This window comes from Cryptotermes secundus, unplaced genomic scaffold (assembly GCF_002891405.2).
Source record: "Cryptotermes secundus unplaced genomic scaffold, Csec_1.0 scaffold120, whole genome shotgun sequence".
In the NCBI taxonomy this organism is placed as follows: domain Eukaryota; kingdom Metazoa; phylum Arthropoda; class Insecta; order Blattodea; family Kalotermitidae; genus Cryptotermes; species Cryptotermes secundus.
In genome coordinates, this window is record NW_019742442.1 from 557,944 (window position 1) to 582,202 (window position 24,259).

Below are 24,259 nucleotides of genomic sequence, written 5' to 3' on the forward strand. Positions count from 1 at the left end.
AATATTGCTATGAATGAATTCACACATGAAAATGTATACCTACTGTGTACTTGAGGACAGAGCTTATGTCTTAGCTGGTCCAAGATGGAGTTTAGCAAACTCTGAAGCACTGTGAAGAGCATCCTTCACCAAAGTTTTGAAATCAGCTGGTGGTAACTTCTTGCCTTTCATATAGAACACAAGACATGGGTTCTGGCCTCTTGGAGCTGCCCCCTGAGCTCTGAGCACTTGCAGCACAGACTGCATCCAAAGCTGAGCACTGAAATTGCGTGACACCAGAGCCTGTAACAATCATCACATAACAGCACACCACTTTTCCAACTACAGTGCAATGCACTGGTACCTGTGAATTGCAGAAAAATGTGAGCACAGTTTTTCTTCCTGTTGGTTGAGATCTGAATTTCTCTTTGACAAGGGATATTGGGTGTTTCCATTACATATTTTCATGATGATGGATCCATATTCTGTCACCAGTGACAATGCGACTCAAGAAGGTATTAGCTTCCTCATGATATCAGTTCAAAAAGCAACTTGGGATATGCAAATGCTTATGCCCCTGCTGCTCCATGAGTAGTTTTGACACCCACCTTGTACAGTCAACATGCACAGGCACTCTGATTATTCTCTGTCAGTGACACTTGTTTGGCCAGTTCTTAACATATAAATTCATTCATACATAAATGATATAAACTCCGTCTCAAGTGCAAACAATATATTTTGTGTCTTTGATCTTGCTCCCTACACTACATGTTTCGGCCTCAGACGGCCATCATCAGGTGTATAACACTCACGTCGCTGTCACACTGCACCCAGTTCAAAATTTAACATCTACAACACTCTCCCTGTCATTATCAACTTCTACTTCGTTGATAGCTGTCCACCCATAGATTACTTCACACACGTTAATTTTGAGTTTATTGTAATAGCACCATAATAAAATCTTTAGTTCTAATTTTAAACCTTTAAATTCTTGTCCAAATTTTAAAATTTTAAAATTGTTAGGGTTATTCGCCCTGTGTTTGAAGTGCTGCAGCGGCTAGTTCTTGTTTCCACACTGTATAGGTGTTATCTGTAATATACAAATATATTTGTATTACTATCTTATGTATGTGGTGTTTTCTTATGTGTGTATATTGTTATTTGTACTTACCCTGTGTAGTCTTTCTGTGTGCGTGCCGCTGCTATTCTTTACTACGTGTGCTGTCTGATGTACTGTGTGCTGAGTTTTATGTTTGTGAGTGTAGGGGGGAATGGGTAGTGGGGAGAGGAAGGTACCGTTAGTCTGTATAGATTTCGTGTATCGTTTGAAATATGGGATTGTGTGTTTCTATGTGTGTATCATTCATGTGTAGGCCTTTCTTACTTATTTTATATATATGGTATTTCTCTAATGTATTCAAATGTCTGCCCTTCTTTCCCGTTGTTACAACTTCCATTACCTCTGTTATTGTTCCGTATGCATGTCCTGTATTTAGTATGTGGTTTGAGTACCCGGAATTGCTATCATTATTTCTAATATCATGTATATGTTCTTTATATCTAGTGTTAAATGTTCTGCCCGTTTGCCCAATGTATTTCAATGGGCAATCTACACATTTCATTTGGTATATGCCACTTTTATTGTATTTATCTATTTGTGGTTTTTGTTTGAGTATATTTTCTATTGTGTTTCGTGTGCGGAATGCTACTTTTATCTGTGTGTCTTTGAAAAGTTTTGTAATTTTTCTCACTTCTTTTGTACTATATGTAAATATGGCCCACTTTGTTTTATGTTGTTCGTTGTCATGTGTGTTTGATTTTTGTTTTCGTGTTGTCTGATTTAATCTTTTGATTATGTTTGTGTCGTATCCATTGTTCTGTAGTATGTTTTTAATAATGTTCTTCTCTATTTGTTTTCCTTTTTCCGTTATTGGGTATGTGTTGAGTCCAATTATTAGGTAATTAATACCCGACAATTTGTGCTCGAATGGATGGCACGAACTGTTAGGTATTATGTCTGTTTGTGTGGGTTTCCTATATATTGTGAATTGCGAACTATCTTCATTGCGATATATTGTTATATCTAGAAAGTCAATTGATTCTTGTTGTTCTCTTTCAATGGTGAACTTTATATTTTGTTGCAATTCATTGATTTCTTTGAGTGTATGTTCTATGTTTGTTATTTTTTCATCATATATTATTAATATGTCATCGACATATCTGAAGTAGGCCACTATTTGTTGTTTTACTAGAGTGTTGTAGATGTTAAATTTTGAACTGGGTGCAGTGTGACAGCGACGTGAGTGTTATACACCTGATGATGGCCGTCTGAGGCCGAAACATGTAGTGTAGGGAGCAAGATCAAAGACACAAAATATATTGTTTGCACTTGAGACGGAGTTTATATCATTTATCGTATGGAGTGCAACAGGATGCTTAAATATAATATTGCCATTCATACATCCTCTGCTGTGCCAAAGCACTGTGACCATATTATGATTATACTCTCTGATAAATTCCACATATCTTACATCTCAACTTACACAAATTAAATTACTGTATGCTGCTCTTCTTTGGTGCATGTGGTAAGCACAACAGCCATGATGATGTCACTAGTGGTGAAGGCCAACTGAACACTGAAGGTCAAAACAGTCACTACAACAGGGAGGTTCCATGCACACTCATGAATGGCAAGCCTTCTGGCTCACCCTCATACAAACAGACTTCCATATGAAATTGCCGAAGCTACAGATATTGTGAGATCTTCATTCTGTATGCAAGGGATAACATTTCTGCAGTTGCATACTGGCTGTGTGCTTAACTTGTAGTCTGTAATGTACCTGGGCTGCTTGCATTATCCTGATATACAGGGTGTCCCAGGAGGAATGTGCCAAACTTCGGGAGGGTGTTCCTTATGTTGAAGTATGCCGATATAACCCAAAACACCTATGTCCAAAGTTGAACGGTTACGGAGATAATGGCCCAAGAAAAGTGTGGTCTTCTGGCAGGTCCAAGCACTGTACCTCGCTGTACCTCTCAGCTGAGAGCCCTTATCTATGTTTGTCCTTGAGTGCGATGATACTCCCTAGCCGTGCTTATGTAGTTGGCTCATACCAGAACGCGCAGTCAGCACGTTACGTCATCGCTCGCCAGTCATGTGTTATGTATACTGCTTGGAAACCTAAGGACAATTATGACATGGCGAGCGAGTATTTTGTACTTCAATTTTATGGCTTTCCGTCACTCACAAGTTGGTTTGATGTTACGTACATTATTAACATTACAGAATCCACATATTCCTGCCAGTTTTAATATGTATTTTGTAATCAACAAGTGTGTAACCCCGGTCAAAGTTTGACACTTCTCGGGCCATTATCTCCGTAACCGTTCAACTTTGGACATAGGTGTTTTGGGTTATATCGGCATACTTTAACATAAGGAACACCCTCCCGAAGTTTGGCACATTCCTCCTGGGACACCCTGTATATTGCAACACTGGTACCATAATACTAGTAATATTTTTAAAAATCAAATAAAACATAGGAATAAGAGAAAACGTTATCTCTGTGCTTAACTAATTAGGCGCTATGCCAGCACCAGTTTGAGAGAAGTAGCCAGCTTCATGCCCCAGCTGCTGTACCCACTATATAGGAGGCTGGGGGGACCCCAGAACCCATCTGGATGTTGTGAAGAGGAGAAAAATCTTGCCTCTACCAGGACTCAAACCCCAACCCCTCGGCCATGCAGCCCATAGCCAGTCGCTATACTGACTAAATTATCCCATAAGTATGCAGTATAATTCATGTAAGTGCAGTGTAATTTAATTTAGTTTACTGACTAAGCTATCATGGCTCCAGATATACCTGGTGAGAACATTTCCTTAAATAAATGTGAACAAAAGACTGTGACATACCTCAGGAACACAACACCTTGCTTTGATAAGGCCTTCACTGTGAGCCAGCAGCAGCACAGGAATATGAGGGCACATCCTGGTAGCCTTCTGGAGAGGAACAGTGTCTGTTGTTGAAGAGCACTGTAGAAAATGGACGAGAAATGATGACTGGTTGGTTGCCAACAGGGTCTGCATTTCTGTTTCCAGTGCATCTCTGTGAGAGATAAAGATTCCTGCTATATTAGCTCTGATGTAGTGTAGCTTGGCTTGTCTCCACCAGAAGACAGTGTAAAAAGGAGTACAGCATCTTCATTCCACCAATTGCTCCACAATCACCTTCACCTATTATTTGGGGCTGGTACAATAGGCCAGAAGTGGCCACAGTACAAGGGACTTAGTCCAATCCCACTAGCAATAAAAAATACCAGAAAAATTAAACTTGGACATTTCGAGGAAAGGTCACAGCAGTCTTGTGACACTGGAAATTACTACATGTCTGCATATCTGAATAGATTATTACACATCATACATACAGGCGAGATTATGACTGTCCATTTATCCATAAACATCATTTCTGAAACTATTTAACAAATACTGATTAAATCTGGTACGGGGTTGGGGGCACTATATTAAAAGTTGTCTCGCAGATTTAACTTTATCAATTTGCTAAAAATATTACTTACAGTACAAAAAGTTGATAAATGACATAAAATATACACACCAGTGAAATCTACAGATATTATTTGAACAATTGTTTAGAGTGAATATTTAACAAAATATAAGAAAAAATAATTTATGACGAGTTTAATTTGTGGCATAATTAGCTCGGCAACAGTAGACTGGTATCTACAATACCTGATTTTAACAGCCACTGACACATGAGGGGGGAACCATGAAATAATGCATACTTTGCTACAATACAGTGTTCCTAATGACAGATGTGACTTATCTAGTCTTAGCAGTTTAAATGCCAACAGAAGTTCATGACATCACTACTACTTTCCAAAATATTTTGTTTTCTCCAATTTGTCACCAAACTTCTACAAAATGTACATGGGTCGCAATAAGCAACCTGAGTGAAATATAGATTCATTTTTAACATTAGTCTACTGGATCTTTTATTTACCTAATCACAATACTTTTATTCATGTGATTAACAACAGAGTTTAAATACCCAACAGTAAATGTGTGAAGTTTTATAATGAGCCAATATTTATACAAATATAATCTACTCTGAACTTCAAATAATGGGGTCTGCAGACAGGTAATGGCATTACTACTGATACTCAGCACAAATGAATAAATCAATGAAAAGTTCTGTCTTCTGGAATATAATGCTATGTAGTCTGTTGAAAGTCAATTGATGTTTCAGAGGAACATGTAGCTTCCATCTTGGGTACTGAGGAACAAGCCAAGCAAGAAACCAGCATGAGGCAGGAGGCAAGCAGAGGTTCATGCTGGTTTCTTGCTTGGCTTATTCCTCAACCCTGAGGATGGAAGCTATGTCCCTCTGAAATGTCAGCTGACTTTCAATGGACTACATAGCATTATATCCCAGGAGATAGAATTCTTCATAACTAGTGCTGGGAGAACCTCATATCCTACAGAGTAATTCAGTATTTATAAACACACACACACACATATTATCATTTTAAACTTTGAGACTACAGTCATCCCTACATATTAACAAATTATCTGTTCATATTTTTGCTCATATGTGACCAAGCCCCAACCATACATTATCACATATTCTGTCTCAAAAATTTTCCTGAGTGCATCTTTAAGAGCTTCACACAGCTTCTGAGCATTCACCCCTAGCACATTATGGTCCAGGTCATTCCAAGCCTTGGTGTGGTACTGGCAATATCTTACATAGGCTAGTACTGAATTTGTATTTCTTGCATACTTGTGCCACTCAAAAGAAAGATAAATTATGTCAGCAATGTAAGGATAAGCATAAAAGCTAAGAAGAAATAAAATAATAATACATTATTCATTAAGAGGGTACATACATATATTTATATGTCCATGACCTTTCTTCATAATTACCACTATTCATGATCACTTTAGGAATTTATCCCTCATGAGTATGGGGCTCTGCATGTTCTGTGATATTTAACATAACAAACAAACTGTCTGGTGGTAGAATCCAAAGCTTCAACACTGTTAATACTAATGTCAGCCAATGGATATGATCCTAAACCAGGTCCATCCATCTCTGCTCCCTCACAACCATTTCCCTACAATCCATCCCAATATATCATTCTTGCTTTTATTTTTCAGTAAGAGTGCTTGCTTTTCAACAGACTTTCCCTCAAAAATTCTACCTTCCTTTCTGCCTCACCCATCTCAACTTCATGCAACCTTCTAGATTTCTCTGCCTTAACAATATCAGACAATCTTAAATCACAAATTCCCTCAATATGTACTGTCTTAGATTATTTAACATTCCTTTATCAATTGCTCAATAACAGGATGATGTAAATGATAAATTTAAAAGGACATGAAGGAAAGTAGTCATGATCTCTTTTAGGATGCTGTGTCAGCTTTCTCCTGAAGGGACTGAGGGAAACCACAAAAAAAGTAAAGAGAGCTAGTCTTGATGCCAGTCTTTGAATGTAGAGTACGAATGATAACTACTCAACCACAGTGTCTCGAGTGTCTGATATATGTAATATCCCAATTTAATATAAATATATTTCATATCAACATATAAAAGTTATGAACTATGTGAATCTTAAGTGACTATGAATGCATTTACATTACATGATGTACACAGAACTAGTATATACACACTTCGCACCTTACAGAAGAACTTGTGTCAACAGTTGTTGACAACAACTGTCTCATTAAAAATTACTATTAGTGAGGTTTAATGATCCCTTATTATTATTAACAACAGTACAGGCCTACAAATAATAATGAATTGAATTAACTCATAAAAATATTTGAAAAGCACCATCATACCTGAGACTGCCTCGGGCATTTTCTTTCAACCTTTTGCTTATATTTTCGATCTTCAAAAGTTCCTCAGAACGAACAGTGTAAGGCAGATTCTGGGTACCACTAACCAACTTCTGCTTCAATTCCTGCAGCTTCACATTCAACTGCTCTGCCTGATGACAAATAAAACAATCTCATTATCTTCTTCGTAACGAACTGTTTGAGCATTCAAACAAGGCGGCAGGTGGTTGTAGTGCAGCAGGAAGGAGAACTCCCTGTGCTTAATTAAGCACCACACTACAAAAACTTATGGGGGAAATGAGGTGTAGCTCCATGCATTATTAACCTCAGCACTAGATGAAGGTAAGTGGTCAGCTGCATGTCCTGGGCCACTTTACCCCCAGGGAGAGTCCCTAGTACTGACTGAATAGGTGTGTGGGTGGACCCTAGAGACAGTCTGGACACTGTAGAGGAGTGGAAAATCTCTTGCCCCTCAGGAATCAAACTCAAACTCTGTGGCTGGCTGTGACTACTTATTCAATGTATTCACAGCAACTCTCTTTACCTGGAGGCCATCTTCTCTGTCTCCAGGCTGAGGATGAGCCATGCCATGATCACAAGAAGCCTGCTTAAAATGGCATGACCTGATTGTATGAGAATAAGGTGCTGAAGAAGATACTTGAAACAAAGTAATAGCAAAGGGCATGAGAAAACTGCATAATGAGGAACTGAATAACTTCTTGTCATTGCCTAATATTATCAGGATGATTAAATAAAAGAAAGTGAGAAGGATGGGACATGAAGCATGCATTAGGAAAAGACATATATACACCAATATAAATAGAATGTACAAGTGGTCATGGCTATTTAAAGGTACTACCTCAACATTTTCCTGGAAGGCACGAGAACCGGTCATCAGGAGAGCTAGCTTACGGGCCAGGAATTAAATGAGCAATGACTGAATTATCACCAAAAGCTGAGTAAGCACAAAGAGCCTCTTTTGAGACAATATCCAAGAATGTACTCTGAGGTACTGACAGAAGCCATAAACCATGATTGCTTGCTTCCCAGTGATGAACTCAACCCAGACGCTTCTTGAAAATAAAGGAACCAAAATCCCTGAACCATAACATCTTATTTATACTCAGAATATAGCAACAAATGTGTAAGAATGACCTTACATGAACAGTTAACAGTACAAATGTATATAAAAGTTTCATAATAAATGCCAAAGATCATATCATAAAACCCAGAGACCTGGTGTGCAGACATCTTAGACCCAATGAAGCCCTCCACTTCAGCATGAAGAGCCACCACTTCTTGAGCCATATGGTGGCCATGCTGGCGTGCTGATGTGGCATAGTCGCCTGTAACAGCTTTCAGACTAAGGACTCCACTGCCTGCAGTCTTCAACCCCACAACACAGAAGTCCCTGATGTCTCCCGTATTCAATACATGAGTACCACAACATGCCTCCCTATAATAAATTAAATAACAACATTACAAAATACATGCTGATGACAATGATTTAATTCATTCACTGTGCCAATACAAGGATATGAGGACTGAACTATTACAAAGAAAGTGTTGGCTATGTAGAAGTGGTCATAATGTAAAACAAGCCTCACCAACTTTTATCCTGATGACTGTAAATTATGGCTCTTACTATATTATCATTCATACTACTCACATTATTCTTCTGGAAGCCTTCTAGCTACAGGCCTCTTGTTAAATATTAACGCTATTAATTCTAATATTAAAGATTATTAAACTGAAGACGAGGCCAGAGCCCCAAGGCTGTAGAGCCATTGATGAATGAATGAAATTCTAATATTAAATACTGTGTATCACATATGTTTTGAGAGATTACCTGAACCTGCCCTAAAAACTCAGAAACGTTTCTACGTAAATTGCTGTTTCCATCATTAGTGCTCAAAAGTGTTCTCATTTCCTTTTTGTCTCCTACTCGCATTTGTTCAGTGTTAGTAAATTCTTGATGCTTTGATACATCATATGATATATGGGTTAATGTTTGTGTTTCACAGGCCGTATTTAAATGGTCATGCTAGGAAGGATGGGTCCAACTACAAGGAAGCATGATATGCATTATTATTCTGCCAACCTGGTTAGTTATCATGTAATTGACTTTAAAATGGGATTTCAGCCATTAACACGAAGTACTTTCAAAATTTATATCTATTGAGTACATCAGTGAGACAAGTCACCTGTGTGTAGACAGGATAGATGAAACATAATCAACAAACTGGAGATCATAATGATTACCAAAATTATTCACTGACATTTCTGCCAATAACAAGGCCCTTTCACTTCCTTCTTCTGAGCATCTTCCTTCATTTGATCTCTCTACTTGTACTTCGGTCTCCTTATTCATTACTTATTTGTCAACTTCACTTTTAGTCCCCATACAGGAATCCTACTGTAGTACATACAGCTGTATTCTTAATTCTACAGAACTCTCTTGGGTTACTTCTACTATTTGATCTTACCAAATGTCATCATATCGAATTCTGTCCTTTGGTGTCTGTTTCAAAATATGGCTGCAAACAAGGAAAAAAGTCATGCTACGTACTAACCTTGATGTAAGCAACCCATCAGCTTCAACTTCTATAACGCGTATTTCTTCCTCAGGGTACACTTCTCCAGGTACAAGGGTCACATTCTCAAGGGAGAAGAATTGGTTGCTTGACACAGTGTACTGTTTTACAGGAATAGCTGCTTGCACACATTTCTGCACCATCTCTTCCAGCTGCACCTGGGTTCAGAAGAATTATTCATGTTATTGTGGCATATTTACTCAAGACAAAAACTGTGAAGCCAGCAGAGAAAGTCATTGCTAGGGAGCAGGTCTGCAAACATGCCCATTGCTAGGCAACAGCGTCATAATGTAGCATGTAGTACTGTTGCTATGCAACAATCATGAGATGGAACAAGCGTTGCTTGGCAGTTACAGCAGTTACAGGATTTCCTCAGCCACCTTAACAGTCCATCCAGTTCACCATGGAAACAGAATCAGGCAGTGCAATTTCCTTTCTTGATGTCCTGGTCAGCAGGGAAGAGATGACACTAACCTCCAAAGTCTACAGGAAACGCACCCGCACTGGACAGTACCTCAACTTTAACTCTAACCATTCGAGAGGTACAGGAAATATAAGGAATCGGCCCATATGGCATGCTTAACCAATCCAATCAGCCAACCCAAATCACAATATCCTGGTGTGCTATGCTGTGGGGAGAAGAGATGGAAAGAAATAAAGAAATTCCCCATACCCAAGGGCAAATGCCAGAATCAATTTCTGTCCATGCCACATTCTTACATATCCATGTATTCAGACAAAAATATACTTTATTACACTTTTAATATATCTCTTCCTGACAAAATGGGTATTTTCCTAATTATCCAAAGTCCACTTACTTATAGCTCAACATTAAATTAACTTACGATGTTCTGTATGTTAAGTGTCTCTCCATATATAGAAAACTCAAATACAAGGTTAGATTCTGTCACACGGCTTGATTTCTGGCATGTAACAGTAAGGGTTTTATGAAGGGCAGCATTCAGCAGGTGAGTTGCAGTATGGTTCCTCATTTTGCCTAGTCGATGGTCTCCATTCACTTCAACTGTTGCAGTGTCTCCAATACAAACACCATTCCCTGAAATGTTAGTAGAATATTATTTTCATGACTTCATGACTCCACAGCATAATAGGTCAATGAAAAATACTTGGCATGTACATGGAATGACTTTCTCTATTCAAGAAGAAGCTTGAAACAGAACATAAATCTCTCTCTCACTCACTCACACACACAGATATATATTGTCTCTCTCTCTCAATTTGAGTTCCAAATTTAAAGATTTGCACATGCCTAATTAATACCTTGCAACAGGCCACACTCAGCTCCTTCCCTATTCTTCCCAGTTCTCTGTACTTGAACATAATCATGACATTATGCAAGATTTACAGTTAAAGCACTACATGAAAAATCTGTGAAACTGTGGACAAAGTATTATAGGCTATGTCATACACAGATAACAGCATGCTTCCTTTCAGAGCATCAAAAATGATGTTAAGTAACAACTGGGAGGACTAAACATAATGGAGGAACCAAGTGAATGAAGTTATATAATATAGAGCAAAGGATGAGTGAGCATAGGTACAGATGTCTTTGCATCATCTGCCATTTTAAAATTTGTATAACTTCTTTGTTATAGGTCTCAACATTATGAAATTTTCATAGAACATTCTACACATGTGAGGGATCTGTTGCCATTGGTAATACTGAACTGAGTAAGCAGAAAGCATCATATACAATGGATTAGAAAGTGTTTAAAAAAAACGATTACCCTTCTGGTGGTTATGTTGCTGAGGTTACAAAATGTTGTCGAGAGTTTTGTGTTAGTATCACACCACCAGCAGACATGATCTACTAGACTGTTAAACCATGTCACATGGTTCTTCAATGAAGCACACTTCTGCTTCAAGCATTAAATTAACACTATCAGAAGAGTAAAACATTTTGATAACACTTTCTGAACCACTGTACATATGATGCCATCTTCTTACTGAGTCCATCACTGCCAACAGCAACAAACAGATTTCCCAAGTGTATAGAACAGTCTATGAAATTTTCACATAATTTCATTCAATAACAAGGAAGTTATACAAATTTTAAAGTGTAAAATGATAAAACAACACATGTATATGAGAAGCTCTTATGGGAGAAGACAGAAGATTAGAAAAAGCTATATCATAAACAATTTATATGGTACCTTTTGTTACATATCCATGATGCAGAAGATATCCTCCAGAATTAGTCACATCAGTTACATGGAATTGTGTTCCATCATTTGTCACTAACTGCCCAGTGTCACTGGCTTGTCCACCTGCTTTATGGTAGAAATTACTTCGGTCTAAAATAACACTGCAGTGTGTATCTTGCCCAATCTTTGGCACTACTTTCCCATTCACAATTATAGCCTTCACTTCACACTCCATGGAAGGGAATACATATTTGTCATTTTCTTTAACATAACTATATTTTTCAGTGTTTTCTGTAAAATCCAGACCAAGCTTTACAAGCTGATTAAATATTTCCTGGACCTGTTCATTTTCTGCATCAGATCTAAAACTCTCCTTTGTCTGGGCTCTGGCCACATTTAATAAATGCCTAAATCCATTCACATCAATTTGGAAACCTTCCACTCTGGCCAGTTCTTGTATAACAGTCTCTTCCAAACCATAAGTATCATACAATTTAAATGCTAATTTAGCTGGTATCATTACACCAGGTGAATCTTTGTTGTTTTCACATAATTCTATATTTTCCTCCATCAACTTATTTGTATAACTTTCTTCTAACTTGGCTCCTGCAGATGGCATGGTAGATGCTTTTGTGGTATCTGATCCTGTCAGTGAAATGTATGCTTTAAGTTCATGATACCCTGCTATAAGACCTGGCATCTCTAGTATATCCAAATTACAGAGCTCAGGTTTCACAGAGAGTATTTTGTGCCACTTGTCTACAGCTTCTAATCGAAGCAAACGGAGTACTTCTTCTTCATGATTGATAATCAACTGAACCTGAGAACAAAAATAAATTTCTTACTGACAGTTATATTAACACACCTTGAAACAATATCAAATTAACAAGGTTTTACAGTCCATCATTATGACACCTTTACAACACTCCCAATAAAGGAAACATACCTGCTTCAGGCGATTTCTAATTTCTGGATATGTTTCTCCTAGAGAATCTGCCACATAATTTGTCAATTCAGTTATAAGCCCACTTTCAACTCCAAATTTCTGTTGTGACACCAACATTGCTTTTCTCATAACACGGCGTAGTTTATAACTGCAAAAGAAAGATTTAGGAACAAATATATACTGAACTGACATGCACCTCAGAAGCCATATACATACACAGAACAAATAAATACTCACTTCTGATCAGGAAACATGCCATCTGCTAAAGCAACCGTCATCATTCGGGCATGATCTGCCAGTATTCTGTATCCTGTATCAAACCCCATTTCATCCTCATCCTCAAATCGTCCCCGATACACTGGAACATTCCTAGAAAGCTGAACATCATATAGCAATTATTAAATGTATAAAAAGGCCCTTAGGCTTCAGAAAATCTATATTCCAGACAAAACTATAGGTTCAAAATGAATTAAATCAGAACACAGGGCTTCATACTATATGAGATCTTATGAAGAAATACTGAGATAGAATACATATCTCAGATAAATCATACTACATAGGGATGCAGCTAAATATGTGCTGATTTGTAGCATTTGAGGTTCTCAAAGCAGTGGTTATGAAGTATCTACCTTCTGAGATATAATAACATGCAGTCTGTTGAAAATCAACCTACATTTCATGGGAACAAAGCAAGCTTTCTAACATGAAATTACTGGTAATATTTTCTGGAGTCCTCCAGTGGCATTAATAAGGGAAGGGAAGTGCAATTTGAAATAGCTTTTAAACAATTAAAGTTCAAAATTCAGGTGATCTCACATCTCTATTAACAGCACAAAATATGGCTGAACTTATATTTGCCCATACTTTATACATGTTTAAAAAATGAAAATTCCTATCTTATGGGATGCGACAGTGTAGTTTGGCAGACAGATAGTAACATTTTAGGAGAAATCTATCTACCAAACTACACACTGTCACATCCCAGAAGACAATAATTGCAGAAACTTAATTCTCACGTTTAAAAAGCTTCTCCAACAAGCTTCACAAATCACTATCACTCACGGAGTTGAGCTCTTCTTAAGAAGCTGCCAATTGTGCAGCTATTCAAGAACTTCCCAGCATTTTATGGAACCCGAAAGTTCATTACCGTGTTCACAAGAGCCCTCCACTAATCCCTATCCTGAGCCAGATCAATCCAATCCAATCCATACAATCCCCCATCTTATCTCTCTAACATCCATTTTAATATTGTCCACCCACCTACGTCTTGGTCTTCCCTGTGGTCTCTTTCCTTCTGGCTTTCCCATCAATATCCTATATGCATTCCTCTTTGCCCCCATTCATACTACATGCCCTGCCCATCTCATCCTTCTTGACTTGATCATTCTAATTATACTTGGAGAAGTGTACAAGTTATGAACCTTCTCATTATGCAGTTTTCTCCACCCTCCTGTCTCAAATACCCTCAATCTATGTTCCTGCCTTGATGTCAGAGACCAAGTTTCACAACCATACAGAACCACAGGCAGAATTATAGTTTTGTATATTCTAATTTCGCTTCACGAATAATCAGGGAAATACGTCAAAAAAAGGGCATTACAACTTTTTTTTTTCATTTCACAAAAGAGACTGTCTGATTCTTAGGCAAATTAATAATGCTTTTTAACAGCAGAAATCTTAGGACATTATAACAGATAGAAAGATACAGGAATGGCAAATACATGAAGTTTTGGAAAGAGACAGTTGTGGCTTTATGTTAAAATATTCAGCATTTGCCTGACATAAATGAGGATAATCATAAAATGCTTAAGACAGGATGGCTAGTGATTCACTCTGGAAACTCTCCAAATGTAAGTTTATAGCACTACTGCTACACTCCACCTTCATGGCCCAAGGAGTTTAAATGAATGTGTGGGAATACTCAGCAGTTTGCATTGATATTTCACTGAATGCATAGGCTTGTTTCACATTTCTTCAAAAGATAACTTCAAACAATGCTGACCTTATGAATAGCTTTGAACAGAGGTTGGAACAAATCAGTGTCATAGTTGGATTGCTTTCCTTGAAGAATTGCAACAAGACGTTCCAGTCCCATTCCAGTGTCAACATATCGACAAGGAAGCTCTTTTAATCTGCCATCTGCACTCCTAGTGACATGAAGATAAATTATTAACAAACAGGAACCATGTATGTAAACTTTCATCTTGCAAAGATATCTCAGCATGGGAGCTATGTTGCTAGCTATGCTGGGAATCACACTCATTATCATTTAAACTTACTGATATGTTCAGCTACTTCATTATCATGCTTTTCCTTTTGTGTGTTATTTTATGACACTGTCAGCAGTTAGACTGGTAGGATGACTGATAAGTTGGAAATGATTTGGAAGGAAGAAGTCATGGCCTAAGCTGACTGATCTATGTGCAGGAGTAAAAGCTTCTAAGGTGTTTCTTTATGCAATTTATTTACCTATTACAGTTTTGCTGTCGTCATCGTCATCATCATTGTCATCGTCATCATCGTTGTCATCATCATCATCATCATCAAGCACAAAATAAGAAACTACCAATGTCTGACCTGAAACAATTCTTGCTGCCTCCAAAAATCCTGATAATGGTCTACATGGAGCAGGATTTGGAGGAGAAGTGACAACTGCCAGGAGGAAGACTGGATTTTACAAAGAACATACAGGATACAAAGCCCCTGACCTGATTCAAGAATAGTATCAAGCTGTAAGGCCACTCCATGAACAACCATTTTAATTGTCATTTTATCAAACAAGGTAATGAAACTTGCTCTGTGAGCACTCTGTTAGAAATGGATACTTTTATGTCACCAGGGAATATAAGAAAGTCGATGGAGTCACCACTGGAGTGTCTACCAGAAATGAACAACTTTCTTACATGTCAAATTAAACTTACCTGTTATACTGTATAAAGACTAGATTCCATATCTCTGTAAGGTCACTGTGACCTCTGTTGACTCTATCTGCAGCGAACTGACGGCCAGGAATATGATCTACATGGATCTCAGTACATGGACCACAAGGTCCAGTAACTCCCATTTCCCAGAAGTTGTCATTTGAACCAAATGCCAGAATGCGATCTTGTGAAACACTGCAGAATGAAATTCAACAAATTACTATCCAAAAGAGGTCATACTTCCACAGGTATGTACCTTTCATCTTTAACTTTGACAGCAGAACTGAAAGGTCCAATGTCATTACTATAGGTCTGCAACAGTGGCGTAGCATCACTACCGAAAGCAGGGAAGCAACTTTATATATGTGTATATAAATTTTTTCTACATACCCTATAGTTTCTATCTTCTATTTAAAAGAAAACAGCTAATAGTTTAATATGTATTGTATATTTAAGCTAATATATTAAAATAACACATAATTATCAACACAATTTTATAGCCATCAAATGACAGGGTTGTGAACCTGGCATATAATTAATGCTTACTTTATTGTTTATAATTCAGCTCGATTCTTCTGTTTTTCTTGGCAAACAGATCAATAACCTCATCTAGAAAGCTGGGTTTGGACTGCAGTTTGTTTAGGAAGGACTTTTCAATGTTCATCAAAGCCAGTGATGACAACCTATCCTGGTTCTGCGAATTTCTTAAGTAGTTTTTTAATCTCTTCAGAGCTGAAAATGAGCGTTCATCTGCAGCACTTGTCGCTGGTATTGTTAATACTAGCTCACATAATTTGAAGATTTGCGGGAAAACGCATGATAACTGAAGAGCATACATATATTGATGTAAGTCATACACACTATCTTTTGCCATATCTGGGTCCGAAAACATTACTAAAAGTTCACTCTTTAAGGCAACAAAGTCAAAAAATGCACCATAATTTTCTTTTAAACAGGAAAATGCTTTTTCAGGAAATGAGGTTCTATACATGGGAAAGTATCTGGCATCAAGAAGACTCAAGAAGAGGAGCGTAGCGTTCTCCGAAAATCTAACAGAGACATTCTGACACACGACATCAATAATTTCACAGAACAGCCGTTTATAGGAGTTTTTTCTTTCTTCTCCACTCATTGAGTCAATGCGAATTCTTTTGGGTCGAGTTGGGCCATTTGAATCGAAGACATTTTCCATTTCACTCCAAAGGTGGTCAAATCCTCCCCTTAATCTTTGCATGTGATGCTTAAATTCGTCTATTTTGGTATTGCAAAAAGCTATATCAGATCTCTTAGTTTGTAGGATTTTGAAAAGAGCGCCAGAATATGGAAAAATTGAAGAAAATATTTTCAGCATGAAATTGAAATCGAAATCCCTTAGAAGAGAGAGAAGTCCGCGTGCAGAAGAAATTGTTTCTACATCCCATTCTTCTGGTTCCTCTATTATAGACACAAGAAGATTCTCAATTCCTTCTCTGTATTCATGCACAGTTTCAGCAAGTCGGCTATGGTACTGCCATCGAGTAGGTGCGATAGAAGGAAATCTTTTCCTAAGGTGGGAATCCAATGCTTCAGTCCTTTTTGTGGACTTGGCAAAAAAAGTTCTAAAGCCAGAGAGAGTAGCAAAGAAGACCTTAACTTCCTTAATAAAACTAGCAGATTGTGCTAAGACTAAATTTAGTCTATGCGCATAACAATGAACAAAAATGGCGTTTGGGTACTGCTCGCGAATTTTTGCTTGTACTCCTGCATGTTGTGATGCCATAACAGCAGCACCATCATAAGTCTGTGCAATGAGTTTGGGACCACATTCAAAATCATTTAAAATCTCAAGAGCATGGTTAAACAAGGAATTGGCAGAACGGTCAGAGCTCACGTCTGTAAAACGCAGAAACCTTTCTTCAACATTGCCATCAGCTGTCACATATCGAAGAACTGAAGCCAACTGACACTTATTCATCACATCTGAAGTCTCATCAAGAATTAAAGAAACATAATTAGCCTTTGAAATTTCCTTTTTAATTTCCATTGTCATCAATTCAGATACAGAATGTATCAGTTCATTTTGGATGTCAGGAGAAGAACCACGGAAAGCAGTTGAAGACTCTAAATGATTGTGTAAATCAGAATCATAACGTGCCAGCATATTTAAAACCTCAATGTAATTTCCTCTATTAACAGATGCCACGCTTTCATCATGTCCCCGAAATGCTAAACCCTGAGAGCCCAGAAAACAAACTGCTGTAATTAATTGGCCTACAAATTTCCTGTTCTGTTTCACAGCTTCATTGTGTTTTTCAGTTGACTGTTTGTATTGGCTGCTTAGAGAAAATTCAATCCTTCTGTTTTTACCAAACAGTGTAATTTCTTTAAGGCAAGCAATGTGATTAACTGAATGCCCATGTCTTTTGCCAGATTAGTAAATGTTGATAATGTCACTGTAACCAGCATTGTTAAACACGTGTTTTTCTTTAGAAAACAAGAGTCAAGGCCAACAGAATAATTTGTTTAGTTTATCACTCCCACACAACCATGGAATAGCCTCATATAAACTGGTATTGAAATGCCGTGTGCAAGATTTCACTTTTGTATGTAAAGTTAGATTAGGCTTAGGTGCACCTTCTTCTATTATCTTAAGTTTCTCATTATAACTGAGTGAACTGAACGGTGTTTGAAGAAGTTTTTCAATCACACAGTGGTTATCACATGAAAGTGTCATGTTTCTATTTTTAACTTAACAGCAATCACAAAAACACTGGTCATAAAGTTATAATTACGCAAAGCAAAACAAATTCTGTATCGAGAAAAATACAGAATAATAACTAAACTGACTTGTGCATAAATGAGACGCTAACACCTTCTGAAAACTAATACACACGCTTAACTGCCAGGTCACAGACTATTCTACTGCGAACTGCAATGCCTTACATCTGGCAACACTGCTGGAAGCACGAAGCTAGTAGCATACCATAACGGATAGCTCACTTACAGACAACATTGATATTGGTCAGCCAGTTAACCCAGGGGAGGGTGGAAGTGAAAGACCTGCTGCTTCCGCGCGTGTTGCAGTTTGAAGTTCCCCGCATTTTTGAAGAAAATAACTGATCTATCCTGATAAATTGTTTATGTAACACATTAAAACTTGCAATATTCTCATTATATGTAATATATGTTCTCAGATTAATTATTATTTTGAAGTATGAAATATTTTTTCGAAATTGAAAAATTGCCAGAAATGTTCTTGGTTGCTTTTCTATAGGGAAGCAATGCTTCCACCACATCCATGTACCCTACGCCCCTGGTCTGCAAGTAATTTGTACTACTGAACTGTGTGATGGCACAAAATAAAATAATTACCCAATGTGTCTCCAGATGTCCCTAGTCTCCAAGTCTGGTTCCAAACCCAAAACACAGTCACCTCCAAAATATGTAACATACAGCCTGGAAGGGTTCAAGCCATACTTTCCTGTCAACAGATCCCAGGCCTGTTTGCATGCCTCTTCCTGCATACCGGAGACGAACAAAATTATTGCAATGCTATCAGAAAGTAACACAAATATAACAATGCCACTGTGTAACAAATACAAAATGTATAAAATTATGCAATTGCAGACTTTCAGAACTAAAATATGTAATTAAAAAAAGATAGATTTGCTCGCTCCATTCCTTTTGTGAATCAATTAATCCTGAATGATGGCTCCTTTACAACTGAATTATGACTGACTCATTGTTCTCTGCATGACTCATTATATATACTATCGGTAACCGTGGAAAATGTCTGTTGTAATGGAAATGTGCTTACCGAACCGTCAGCTAGCAGTGGACTTGTTGAAGAATGCCATCTCCTGGGATGTGGCACCATGTAGATCTTGTGTAAACTGATGTTTCGGAGGAACGTATCATCTCCATCTTCAGGGTAGAAAAATCCGCGAGAGGAACCAGTGGACTTAGTCTGCAGCCATCTGCTCATACTTGTTTCTCGCTCATGGATTTTTTTGCCCCGAAGATGGAAGTGATACGTTCCTCCTAAACGTCAGTTTACACAAGATCTTCACATCGCCACATCCCAAAAGATGGCATTCTTCATAGTCACCACCATGAAAACCTCAAATCTTACAATGGACCTGTTCGATGCTGCGGGAATGTGTGTTTGGTGAGCTGTAGGCTAGCAATGGACTTCCACTCTGTTCATTGTTGTGGGAACATGTGTTTGGGGAGCCATTGGCTAGCAATAGACTTCCGCTCTGGCTCTGTTGTACTGGCTTTCAGGTGTCATGTCACAGTATTACCAACTACCTGAGGATAATTTAATTAAACCAAAACCTGCAGCAGGGATAGGTGAAACAAAGAACAAGCTTGTGCTTGCTGGACAATGATTTCAGTGACAGATATCAAATCAGAGTGCTCTGCCTTCTCTTTATGCACCTACCTTAAAGTAATCTCCAAATGACCAACTTCCAAGCATTTCAAAAAAAGTATGATGATAGCCATCAGTACCAACTACGTCCAAGTCATTATGCTTTCCTCCAACTCTTATACACTTCTGGCTGTTGGCAGCACGAAGACATGGTGCTCGAATAGTTCCAAGAAACACACTTTTGAACTGCAAATAGAGAATAAAGATCACATACATCTTTACAGTATAGTGACCAGTTGTTTGTATTTGTTGTAATTTGGGCTATGGTTAACAGCTACAGCTCTGGGAGTTCAGTAAGCAAAAAATGAAATTTTGGGATTAAGCTTTACCACTCATGGTGACCTGCACTACTGTGATGTTGCATGCAATGGTTCAGAAGGCCTCTCATCACACTGTTAACAATATAAATACCATTAACCCCCAGTTAAAACCCAGCTGCCACCACCACAGTAGTGAGAGATTTAAATTCCCTTTTCCCAGATGAGGTCAATTTAATATGAGTATGTTAGACATCTGGATGCCAAACAGAAAAAAAAAATCAGTTAGTGCTTACAAAGAACAAGTTGGCCCAAGCAGTAACACTTCTGACTTGCATTTGGGAAGTGTGCAGTTCAAGTTTCAGGCACAACACCAATTATCCTGAGGACGTTTCATGGTTTTACTCAGTCTCTCCAGGGAAATTCCAGGATAGTAACTTAAATTAGACCGTGATCACTTCCGTCAACATCCTTTTCAATTCATTATTCTCTACCATCTGATCATTTCATGCTATAAAGTCTCAGCTACGGTTGGCATTGTTAAATATAAATATAAACAACACATTTAGTGCTCATAAAATATACATTTTTCATACTAGCTTCTTATTATGACAAAGGTAAGTTACATTTTAACAGTTACCTCTGCAAGTGCAGTGCTGTCTATCATACTGCAACACAAGTTAAAATTTGACTTCACTTTGGCTTCACTAAAAAAACTCATGCATATGTATAAAATGTTCAGAGATTATTTACAGCAAGGTGTTTAGAATAACCTGTCATGAAGGAAGTCTGCAAACTGACTGTTCCTTTCAAGTCACTCTTTATACCAATCACAATCCCATAATTTTCTACTGAGTACTGATGCAGTTTCTGGATTCACCATCATTGGAGGCTGTAATATGCATCACAAAATTTGAACCATAAGATGTGAATTTTAAGAAAAACTTTAGACCATTCCAGAAACTACTAAGTATCACAAGAAAAATTTATATACCATGATGACCTACATCTGGGATTTGGTGAACCCTGAAGATGCAGCTGCAGCTACTGCTGATCATTATGATGAATCTAAGTGCTACAATTTAAATTACCTGATTCATTCCAGCATTAACAAAAGCTACAGTAGGATCACAGATGGGGACAACAGGACTTGATCTCAAGAATGTGTGGCGATGATCTTGCACAAAATAATCTATAAAAGACTGCCTTATAGCTTTTGCTGATAATGGACCAGCACTATGATCCTGCCTAATGAATCTAAGGCAGAAACAGAGCTTGATGAGATGGTGACGCTGATTTGGTATTCTCATGTTGCTGAAACAAAGAAAAAATAAAATATTTTCATATCCTGAAACTGAATAGGAGCTGGTGGTCTACTGTTACAGCAGTGGATTCCAACTCTGAAATTTAAGGGTTCCCTTACAGATTTTTCCACGTGCTTTCCCCATACCTCACTTCTGATAAGCATTGGGGAATTAAAACCTCATACTCTTCAAATATACAGCATAAGTAATAACAGCACAATTTCTAAACTGTATCAAACTGCATGCATTCTATGTCTTCTATCTGTGTTGTGTGAAGGATGATTCATATGCAATACGAGCTCAAAATAATGTGGCCTGTTATTTCACCACTTAAAATATACCATAAGGCACATGACCATGCCATAGCTCAAGCAGTTAGTCACTAGCTTCCCAATGCGGTGATCCAGGATCAACGCTGGGTCTGGTCAAGTGGGATCTGTGGTGGACAAAGTGGCACTGTGGCCAGTTTTCTCAGAGTGCATCAGTTTCCACTGCCAATCTTCATTCCACCAAATTCTCCATCATCATAATCACCCAGGGCAGGTACAATAGATCAATCAGTGGCCAACGTGACCAAGCGGACCCAACTGGACTCCACCCCTCACTAAGCGAATTTAATTTAAAATTTAATTACCATAAGACATGTCATTCCCCTCAGAAAAAAGACATGCAGCACTTGCTTGCCAGTTGCGAAATTAAAAACTGATGGTTAGTGTGATGTGATAATGGATCCATATTCATGGCACACTGTACAATGACTGTTACACTGTTTGGAACTGTAGCAAAAATTAAATTATGGCAGACTTATACACAAGCTTAAATGCAAATCTGATCTGCATATAAAACAAAGATAGGAGAAAATAACAAGAATGAACAAAAATTAGACTAATAGTAATAGAATAGTTCTGTTAATGGATACTTCACAATGCATCAACTGCTGAAGTTATGTAGGTTCAAATGAGATACAGTACAATGGTTCAGTGAAAATGACACACAAATGACAAGGAACACACAAGCAAATAGTCATGGATTATTTAAGATATTACCCTGACATTTGTATGGAAGACACAGGAAAATCAGCACGGCATGTGAACTCTGTGCAGGCACTATAATTTAACCATAATATTTGTTTATAAACAATCATGAAGAACAGCCCTGTGTTTTTACCTTAAGTTGAGGAAGATGCACATTGCACATGTTCATGTATTCTTAACTAGAAGACTGCTGGAATAGAGGTTCCTGTAGTGGTGACATGTCATTAAGTACATTAAGTATCAAAAGCTTATGGGAAGTTGTTACAAGTGTTCTACATGTCAAGATAACATGCTAATTGGGGTATGTCATGACAGGAATGACTTCCCAATAAATCTGCCAGAGTGATACTGTGGAAAGTACTCACAACATAAAAAAGCATGGGAATTAAAATACATAACAGCTTGCCCCCTGAATTAAAAAGAATATAAAATTTTAAAGTTTTTAAAAATAAATTAAAAAGTTATTTATTACAAAACTGTTTTTTATTCTCTGTAGGAGTTTTTTTTTAATAACAATGACGGATGGTCGTTTGATAGATCAAGTTGGTTCTGATGTGGTGTGATTGTATATAGATGGTGTAAGTGTATGTGTTGCTTTACATTTGATTGCTGGGGGATGTCATACTTGGTTGCTAGCTTCAGCAGGGGGACAATGATCCTAAGATGACTGTATTGTTCGTAGTCTTGTGTATCATTTTGTACATTTTTAAGAGTTGTTCACTTGCAGTGTTTTAGATGGCTTAAACTGACTTGTCCAGTTGTACTTGTGCAAGGGTTTATGGATGTAAATAAATTATGAATTATGAAGCACACAATCTGAACTGTTAAAACTCACTCTCAAAGATAAATCCATACTCACATGGGTCAATGAGTATCCCCATAAAATAGCAATGAAGGAACTTTGTACTGACCACGTTACAGTTCACTGATATAACTTTTACTGAGGTAACACTTTAATTCTGCAGAAACCACTCAAACTTGATACCAAGGTCACATATTTAAGAGTTGAATGTTATCCAAGGTGCAATACATCACAGAAATAAGTGTTGTGAGAGAATGACCAAATGGGCATGCATTCTCAAACTAGCTGAAGCTTAAATGTCTGACACACTTCTTTCTACACATTCTACGAAGGACACGGTCAAATTGGACACATATGTACATACTATCTGATGGAAAGCTAACCACTAAGAGCATACCACTGGTATTAAAATAATTCCTTTATTGACACACCTTCTTTCTAACAAATTCTCAGAATCTTAGATAATTATCTGATTGTTATTTATTATGTATGAAACTGTAATACTTATTGTGGCATACTTATAGGGAATTTCTCTTTTATAAAATATTCGGCATCACCCCTATTGTTTATGCATTGGATTGTTGCACATGTGAAGTAATGTGGCTCCAGAGAATGCATATAATCTACCAATGTTATGGTCATTTACATAATGTGAGCTTCAAATATCTGATGGTGAACCATTCTATGGTATTTGTGGACAAGAAAACAGCACACCGAACGATGGCAAAATTCTGATGCCGGCCACAAAGCATATTACCGGCATGCTTGTTGTCTATGCCCAGCTTTGAAAATTTGTGTACAGACCTCTATTCCAAGTTCTAAAGGAATATCAATGTAAGTCGGCAGCGAATCCACACCACATTGTCGTACGCAACATGAATAATTTCACTTTTAGGTTAGGTTATTAAACTAAAATTCCCACTGACACACACAAAATTATAACGCGATAAATTGTACCATGGATCACAGTATAGTTGGTAACACAAAGAT

The 24,259-nt window shown here is 37.7% G+C and overlaps 1 protein-coding gene and 1 long non-coding RNA gene across 4 annotated transcripts in view; one reads left to right on the plus strand and one right to left on the minus strand.

The window, feature by feature from the left end:
• LOC111873073 (alanine--tRNA ligase, mitochondrial) overlaps positions 1–24,251 on the minus strand; it is a 52,532-nt gene extending 28,281 nt beyond the window's left edge. For 2 of the 3 annotated variants that reach the window (XM_033754938.1, XM_023867460.2), the window contains exons 1-15: positions 24,074–24,251; positions 21,221–21,443; positions 19,885–20,058; positions 18,813–18,958; positions 15,462–15,656; positions 14,543–14,687; positions 12,778–12,917; positions 12,541–12,688; positions 11,604–12,414; positions 10,275–10,486; positions 9,409–9,587; positions 8,072–8,291; positions 6,839–6,987; positions 3,893–4,085; positions 44–282 (exon numbers count right to left, since the gene is read on the minus strand). In XM_033754938.1, coding sequence (XP_033610829.1) covers positions 64–282; positions 3,893–4,085; positions 6,839–6,987; positions 8,072–8,291; positions 9,409–9,587; positions 10,275–10,486; positions 11,604–12,414; positions 12,541–12,688; positions 12,778–12,917; positions 14,543–14,687; positions 15,462–15,656; positions 18,813–18,958; positions 19,885–20,058; positions 21,221–21,439 — 3,150 coding nt within the window. In that variant the 5' untranslated portion in view covers positions 21,440–21,443; positions 24,074–24,251 and the 3' untranslated portion in view covers positions 44–63. Of the gene's footprint in view, positions 1–43; positions 283–3,892; positions 4,086–6,838; positions 6,988–8,071; positions 8,292–9,408; positions 9,588–10,274; positions 10,487–11,603; positions 12,415–12,540; positions 12,689–12,777; positions 12,918–14,542; positions 14,688–15,461; positions 15,657–18,812; positions 18,959–19,884; positions 20,059–21,220; positions 21,444–23,326; positions 24,045–24,073 lie in introns of those variants that run through there. The other variant, XM_023867461.2, reaches the window with a different exon arrangement.
• LOC111873075 lies at positions 16,129–17,043 on the plus strand. The gene is made up of 2 exons (XR_002844346.1): positions 16,129–16,307; positions 16,434–17,043. It is a non-coding gene; the product is annotated as an uncharacterized LOC111873075 (long non-coding RNA).
• Positions 24,252–24,259: the final 8 nt, after the last annotated feature.